Genomic DNA, 8,300 nt, shown 5'->3' on the forward strand with positions numbered 1-8,300 from the left:
TTAAAATGCTTAACTCCTAAGTATATGTTTTGATATTAATTTAGAACAATATAAAGCAGATTTTTAAAAATCTGTTTCTATCAGATTATGCACATTTAAACAATAAGTGGCTCAGGCAAAATAAGTCATTTTAATGTCATCTGTGATAGATTTTCCTTGACAGCTACAGTAAATTACAATTACACTGCTTCTCTCTGCACTTGAAAGTAAGCATTGCAATAAATTATCTTTTATTTCAATCCATCATGTCTGCTTTCAGAAACAGAGAACCTCAAATAAAAGTTCAACACTATTGTAAGAAAAATACAGTAATTTGTGTTCCAGTTTGAAACTAAAATGTACCTTTCTTTCAAGAAACAATTGTTGGCTTTCAAAAATATTACTAATTATACCTCAACATTTATTGTCATTATGGGGAATCCCTGAACTTGTGCATTCCCTCAGTCTAGGATTACTATTTAAGTGAAAAATACTGTAATATTTTCCCAGTCAAAATTTGTTATTTTCTCAAATTAGTTAATATGGTTCTATTGAAAGTAAATATTTTTTTACCACATGCAAATCTAATTTAGGCTGATACTGATTTCAAGAATAAAAAAGGAAAGAAAGAAAGCAAACATGCCCGCTGGGCATTAAGAAAAGCCTGATTACTTTTAACTTCAAAAAAGATGCATGTATGCGTGTCCCTAAATAAGAAAGCAGTGCCCATGGATCTGTTATCTCCTGGTGTCTCCCAGGTGGGCTTACTGCGCCCTGCTGTGGGACGGGCCACTCGGTGGGTAGGGCTGGCCATGCTGCTCTGCGAGGCTGCAGGTGGTGAAGTTCTGGCTCCGGGGAGAGGTGCAGGCGCTGGGGGAAGTGCCCATAGCTGGGAATGGGTTCCCTGCGGTGCTCGGCCCAGGTTGCAGTGTGGGATGTTGGCCAGGCTCAAAGCAGGGTTTGGTTTGTTTCCTTAGTGAGGGCTGATTGTACTGGACCAGACCTAGCATGAGGAAAAAACAACAGAATTCAGTATAAAGAAAAGGCAGCGTAGGTTTGGGAAGTTTTGGTCCCAGAATGGGAGTTCCAGTCCTGAGAGAGTGTTCACTCTGGAGCTGGGACACCTATTTACTCCTGGATGCTCACTGAGGCTCTGTGGGAGGCTCAGGACCAGCCCTATGAGGAAGTCCTGTCAACTTGCTTTTCAGCCTCTCAGGTGGAGAGATTTGTCCCATACGCACAAAAACTCCTTCTAGGGAGGGGCAGAGCACTGGGGAGAGCTCGCAAAAATGCGGCTCTGCCTGTTGCTGCACTGTTGCAGTTTGTTGGGCTGCAGCACTTCTCCACACTCATCCCTCCTCTGGCAGGGGTTAGATAGATGCCATCTGGTAAAGAAGGAGCTAGCGCCCAGCTCCGCCGTCCCCTCCGGAGCACGATGGCAGCACACGGGGGCTGTGCCCATGAGCTCCCCTCACTGACAGCTCGGCTGCTGCTGTTCCATCCCGGTGTGGGCACTTTGCCACCTGCTGCAGAGGAGCAGCCCTGCAGGTACTCAACTGCAGCCGCTGGGCTGTATCGCTCGGCAGCAAAACATGAAATCAAGTACTGGGCTCATTAAATGATTATGCTTTTAATCCTGACCAATTCACCTCTGCCCAAGCGTGCTACGTGGCTCCAAGAATAAAATGCATAATGGCGAATGTTATCAATGGATATTTTTAACAATGGTTGTGGTAAAGAATCCCTATGTTTTTTTTTGTGCTGCCAACGCAGCGTGTCTGTGCTGTCTGTGGGTGCCATGCCCCGGCTGAGTGGAGGCAGCCCCGTCCCTCAGCCCCACGCTGCTGCTCTCCTTCCCTGCAGCCCTGCCTCTCTCCCGCCCTTCTGTACCATCTGCAGCCGGCGCCACTCCAGGTGTCTACACATAGCAGAGCCTGTAATCCTCTGGGGCTGCCCTCCAGGGAGAGCTGGAGAGAAAGGCCGTTGCTGGCACATCCTGAGTAAGGCAGCCAGGCCAAAACGCTGAGCTTCTGTCAGCCGGAAATGGCAAAGGTGGGCAGGATGCCCCGTTTTGTGCTATCCAGGTTTCTTAGCCAGGTCCTGCAGCCCTGGATGCTGGTGGGTAGAGGCATGGCCGAGGCCAGCAGCTCACCCAGCACTCCCTGTGCAAGCAGCACACTGGTGCAGGCAGAACGGCCCTAGCAGGCTGCAGCAGGGCTGGTGGCTACCTTCGTGATGGGAGCAGGGTTTTCACAGTGCCCCTGTGGGTGTGACAGCTCACTGGGTTTTCTCAGTACTCTGAAGTGAAGCCGGTAGTTGTGGAGTGCTTCGAAATTCCCCATACAGTGCTTCTGAAGCACGATGTTAAAACCAGACTGAATGTGACCAAGCTGTGCACCTGCAGCTTATTTTCTTCTCAGATTTTCTTCATGTCACGACAACTTCATTGGTCACGCTGCATTTTTTAGGAAAAGAACACCAAGTCAGCTTGTAGACAAGTTCCAGTGGGAAGGCAGGGGAACGCAGGCACCTGTCAGTGTGGGTGTCACAGCTCATGAGCTCCACATCTCCTGTCTTGGTTCCAGCATCCCCTGTTTTGGTCCCAACCACCTAAGTGCTGATGTTTTTGATCTCTTGGGCAAGGAAGTGGCAGAATTCACCACTGCCATGCACAAGAACCACTTCTTTCAGGGCAAGAGGAGGGAACACTGTCACACCAGTGCCCCAGGTGCTCTTGCTCAGCTGGGCATGGGGCACAGCCTCAAAGCAGCTGGTGGGGTCATTTGCTCTCTCACAGAAAGCCCTGTGAAGGAGAAGGGACAGCTCACCATGTGGTGCATGTCAGGCCTCCCATCTCTCTTCAGGGAATCGCTTCCCCCGTCTGGGAACCATTATCTGCATTGCTGTAGGCTGGGTCACCGGAGACCTTCCATTTCGTTTTGTGTATGTTTCTGAGTAATTTGACTTTGTGATTCCTCTCTGATCTTCTTTGGCCTTCAGCAGTGTCACAGCCAGCCCCAGCCGTGACCCAGGCTGGCTGGCATGGTGGGGAGCGTGGACTTCCCTCACTGCTGGGACCTCTTGCTGCATAAACCATTGTGGGTTTTTTTTCCACATAAACTGTATATAACATCAAGCTGTGGACCTTGAGTTTGAAAATTGAAGCCCAATTTCTAGCTATATTAATATTCCTCTTTGCCAGAAATTAGGAATTTGGGGACAGCTAAACATGAAGTTTCCAGTCTTCTCCAAATAGAAATGTGATGGCTCTCTGTATTGAGGCAGCAGGCACATTTGTTCAGCTGTCAATACAAGCAAACCTGAAGTGTGAAGGGCCCACCGTGATCTTAAGTGAACAAATGAATCTTTTAGGTTCGTAGACAAAATCTTTTCAGACAGACTGCTTCCTGTCCCGCTTCCATGCTCCTGTTTACTCTGGGCACAGTGTGGGGTTGATACTCAGGAGCAGTTCCCCTGTCACTTGCACTTCACTTCAGGTGCCCCAGATTTCCATTTGGGATGGGGCTGGCTCTGCTGGCTGAGCTGCCCTGGTCGGTGCTGTGGAGTGGCCCTCTGGCAGAGCCCGGCAGGTACTCCCAGTCCTCTGGGTCCCCAGCTTTGGGCACCAGGATGGGATTTTGCTTTCCTGACATGGAAGAGGCCTGGGGACAGGCTCTGTTCCTGCAGACAGGACATCTGTCTCTCTGGAAGATGCTCTTTTGGAGAGGCTGTGAAGGACCGGACAGATCTTCCCAGCAGAACTGAAGTGCCATAATTATGATTATTTGGTTTGGGGACTGTGCTGATGGGTTCAGTAGAAATACATTGTTCATTATAGCATGAACGGATTTTCTGGAGTTGCAGTACATTTTGGCACTGGATGTTTGTAGTATTTCAGAAGTGAACAGCTTGGTGTTTCCCTCCGCATTGGCACAGGCCGCAGGTGCACGCAGCGGGGCACTGCAGGCAGTAAGGGCTGCACTGCTCTGTGCTCTGCCCTGGCTGGCCCATTCACTCTGAAACCTAATGATGGTTACATGATGGCTGTTTTCTTTCAGAGCTGGCAGCAGCCCCGCGCTGGGTGCCGCTGATGGTACGGATGTGTGGCAGGGTCGGGCCATGCTTGCTAACTGTGTCCTCTTTGCCCTGCAGCTCTGTGGCACAGCAGGCCGGCTTCCAGGTGTGCCCCTTCTTCGTTGGCCACGGCATCGGGTCCTACTTCCACGGGCACCCCGAGGTGTGGCACCACGGTAAGCAGCTCCCGACCAGAGCACCGTCTCCTCCCGCTGAGAGGGCACCGGCGGCAGAAGTGCGATCTGAAACGGTGTGGCAGCCCCAAACCCGCGGGGGAATCTCTGCGGGCGATCCTCCCAGACGTGTCCCGGGATCTGAGGAGCCGTTGGGTCTGAGGCTGGGGAGGCGGGAGTGGGAAAGCCCCGATGGAGCTGTAGGGTGGTGGGATGGGCAGCGGGGACAATGAGAACGGGCGCTTGGATCCGGACTTGGGTCGGGGCCGGCGTGCGCGGCACCTGTGAGCCGGAACGAGTTCTGAAACCCAGTGCTGAGTGCTGTTACCAAAAAAAAAAAAAAAAAAAAAAGAAAAGGTGAAACGAGACAACAACTATAAAAGCGTTTTTATTTTCTTTTCTAGCCAATGACAGTGATTTGTTAATGGAGGAGGGAATGGCGTTCACAATAGGTTAGTAAATGTATTCTATGTTTGTCTTTTAAAAAGCACACACACAACAACCCAGCTCCGTGCCGTTTCTTTGAGCAGAGAAGCGTCCCTTCAGAAACAGTGACGGCAGTGACACTGGCCCCTGGGAAAGAGATTCGAATGTTATTCTAAAAAATGCACTGAGGGATCAGTTGGGCGACACAGCTCCTGAGCGACACGAATTTGGGAAGGAAAAATCTGATCGCAAATCTTATTAAGCGGCAGACCTGACGCGTCGTTTTGGCAGTGCGGCTGTGGCGGTGTGCAGACTCCAGAGCGCGGCTGTGCCCCGCTGCCCGCTGCCGCCAGAGCTGCGCCGGGCCGGGCCGGCCGCGCGGAGTTCGTGAGAGCCGCCCCACAACGCGAGTGCCGGTGCCGGGGGTGGAAGCCCATTCCTCCTGACGCGGCAGTTAGCCGAATCAGAAAATCGTTGTTTTGCTGATTTAATTGAACATTTTAAGTCTGTTTAACAAAAAAAAAAAAAAAAAAAAAAATCGGATATGTTAAACTGTCCGCGTTTGGTGTTCTGATTGTTACCACGGAGTCTTAATAAAAGCTGGAATAAATTTCCCTGCTGTTACGAAAGCGGAGCGCACCTTCCCCGCACCGCAGCGCTGCTTCCCACCCCCCCCTCCCCGGTGCGGCCCCGGCGGGGCAGTGCGGTGCGAAGCGCGGGTGGGAGCTGCCGCCGGGCCCCCCCTGCCCACAGCAGCGCCGCTCACTTCGGGCGTTTTTTTCTTATTCCAGAGCCAATAATAATGGAGGGTTCTCCCGAATTTAAGATTCTGAAGGACAAATGGACCGCAATTTCGGTAGACAATAAAAGGTGCCCGGTTTTGTTGTTTCCCGAGCGGCGGAGCTGAGCGCTGGCAGCCGGTGAGTCTTACGGGCGTGCTGGGGCCGCGCTGCCCCCCGCTAACTGCTCGCTGTGCGTTGCAGATCAGCGCAGTTCGAGCACACCGTCGTCATTACCTCGGAGGGAGCAGAAATCCTCTCTAAGGTGCCGGGAGAAGCCTAAGGACGCAGCGGAAAGTGGAGGGCTCGGTGTGTTTTGGCGTCCTCGGCCCCGCAGGGACAGCGCTGAGCTCCGGGTGGTTCTGGGGGGACTGAGGGGACACGGGACGCGGTTCGGGGGCTCGCTCCGGGCGCGGTGCTCTGCGCGGTACCCGGTGAGTGTTGAATAAAAGCCTCTTGGTTTGCGGCAGCAGCGGCTGAGCCTCAGCCCGCCGGGGGATGGGTCCGGCCGTGGGGGAGCGGAGCAGATTGCCGTGCGGGATCCGCGGCGGAGCAGAGCGGGGATCCGCTCGCAGGGAAAGTGCGGCCGCTCTGTCATCAGCGCCACTGAACGGGGCTGGAACTTATGCCGGGACGGAAAGAAAAGTTTGCGGGCGTGGCGGTGGGAGCTCAGGCTGCGGCCCCTTTCCCTGAGTTGTAACAGCAGCTCTCCCTTCCCTGCCCCGGCCCGTTTCTCTCTACGCCGCACAAGAAAGGATTAAAGACGAGAAGCAGAGCGCGCTGTTCCGGAGAGGGATAACCGCAGCTCCGCGCCGCGGACGGTGCGTAACGGGGCACTCCACGCCGGGAGCGCTCGCAGAGACGGAGGGGTTCTGCCCTGGGGGAGGGTTTTGCTCTGCGTCCCTCGGAATCGGCCCGACGGAGTGGCCGTGCGGCGGGGGGTGTCCCGGGCGGAGCTGCTGGGCCGCTGTTGGGGCAGGCCGGGCCGGTACAGGCCGGGTGGGACGGCCGCTGGTTCCCTGAACCGTTTGTTTTCACTGGAGTACAGCGAGCTGTCAGCTCTAATCGTTTCTAACAGCATCTTTTTAAGAAGCAGGACCAGTCCCCAGCCCGTTCCCAATACCACGGGGCAGCCTTTCAGCTCGATTGCCTCTTAAATTAATTTGGTAGACCTTAAAACCTGTACAAATAAACGATGCATCCAACACGTTTCACAGTCGCACCGAGTTTCCGCCGCTTGCTCTCTGCCCGGGAAGTCGAGGGCCGCCGTGCCAGCCTCTCCCTGGCCGCCGCTGCACCGTCCCGTCCGTCACGTCTGTCCCGTCCCAGTCCGTTCCCAACCCCCCTCCCCCGCAGCGCGGAGCAGCGGCCCCGGCCCGGGCGGTCACTTACATGGCCGGGGAGGTCCGCGTGGGGCCGCGCCGCTGCCCCTGGGCACCAGTCCTCAGTGAGGTGGTGGGAATGAACCGTACGCACTGCATGCAAAACAAAACAAAACCAAAAAAAAAAAAAAGAAAAGAGGGGGGGAGGAAGTAAAAGAGGCGTTAGGAAATGGGCAATTAAAACCGACAGAGCGACTAATAGGGCAAAAAAAAAACAAAACAAAACGGAGCAGAGATTGGGGCACGTTCGTGTCAGCTCTGCGAAGCCAGCACCAGCAGAGCCGGGGCTGTGCCACGGGACCCTCTCCCGCCCAGCCCCGCCGCCGGGCTCCGCGGTCTCGGCGCGACCGTGTGCCCTGGGAACGGAGCGTTCCTCGGGGCCTCCCTCTGCCCGTCTGGGTCTGACCGCGGGGACCCGGGCCCCGCTCGCTGCGCGCCCCGACGGCCTCGGTGCGCAGGGAGGTTCAGCCAGGCCGGCTCACAGCCCGGTGCTCAGCGCCGGGAGGCCGCGTGTTGCTATTAGCGTTCAATATACGGCTAATTATGCGTATGAAAATTAAACATCAGTGTTATGCTAATGGGGCCGCCTTCAGCTGGGAGCCGAGCACTTGAGACTAGCATTTAATCAAATGAGTCGGTAACGAATACATCTGCACGTGTGAACTTTCGCGGGATCATTTTCCTGTTACAGTCACACCGCTGAATTATGAAAGAAATAATTACCGACACTTTCTAATTATCCAACAAAGTAATTTGGGATTCATCGCGGGCTTTCTGGGGAGGATCTCCCAAGTCCCACCTCGCTCCCTGCTCACGCACGCGGAAGTTTGCGTGCTCAGCTCAATCGCGCGTCGGGCCGAGCGGGGCGAGCCGCGATCCCCCGCGCTGGGCTCCCATCTCCCCATCTTCCCCCGCGTTAAGAGCGGTGCCCGGGCGGGCGCGGCCCGAGGACAGGCGGGACCCCGGCGGGGAGCGGGCACCGCGCGGCGGGCGCGGCTATGTCCGCGGCCGGAGTGGCTCCGGAACGCCTCGGGGCCGTCCCCGCGCTCCCATCCGCGCCGGGGGCGATGCCTTCCGGTCCCGGCCCCGGCCCCGGCCGCGACGGCTCCCGGCCGTCCAGCGGTGCCTTCGGGGCGTGCGGCCGGGAGGCGCGGCGCTGCCGGCGCGGCTCTCCGCGCTCACCGGGGTCCGGGCGAGCCCCGAGCGGCTCGGACCAATCCAAAGCGATTATGCAAGACGGGGAACCAATCAGCTCCGCCGGCTCATGAATATTCATCGGCTCGGATGAGTCAAAGCTTTTAGGCGAGTTTGTGTAGATGAGCGGCATCACGCTCAGACTTTTCAAAGAGACAAACTCCATTTTCTTATGAATGGAAAGTGAAAACCCTGTTCCGCTTAAATTGGGTTCTTTCCCGTCCTGAGAAACACAACAGACCCCCAAAAGGCACGCTGAAGAGAGAGCACACACACAGACCCAGCGGCGAGAA

General features: G+C 55.2%; 1 protein-coding gene across 1 annotated transcript in view; it reads left to right on the plus strand.

Moving 5' to 3' along the window:
- The window catches only part of METAP1D (methionyl aminopeptidase type 1D, mitochondrial), a gene marked incomplete at both ends in the record, with an annotated part of 42,651 nt that extends 36,937 nt beyond the window's left edge, over positions 1 to 5,714 (plus strand). Inside the window, 4 exons of the mRNA XM_079538933.1 lie at positions 4,132 to 4,229; positions 4,631 to 4,678; positions 5,444 to 5,522; positions 5,636 to 5,714. Coding sequence (XP_079395059.1) covers positions 4,132 to 4,229; positions 4,631 to 4,678; positions 5,444 to 5,522; positions 5,636 to 5,714 — 304 coding nt within the window. The remainder of the gene's footprint in view (positions 1 to 4,131; positions 4,230 to 4,630; positions 4,679 to 5,443; positions 5,523 to 5,635) is intronic.
- Between the last annotated feature and the right edge of the window lie 2,586 nt (positions 5,715 to 8,300).

Source organism: Tetrao urogallus (genome assembly GCF_951394365.1).
Source record: "Tetrao urogallus genome assembly, chromosome: 8".
NCBI classification, from domain to species: domain Eukaryota; kingdom Metazoa; phylum Chordata; class Aves; order Galliformes; family Phasianidae; genus Tetrao; species Tetrao urogallus.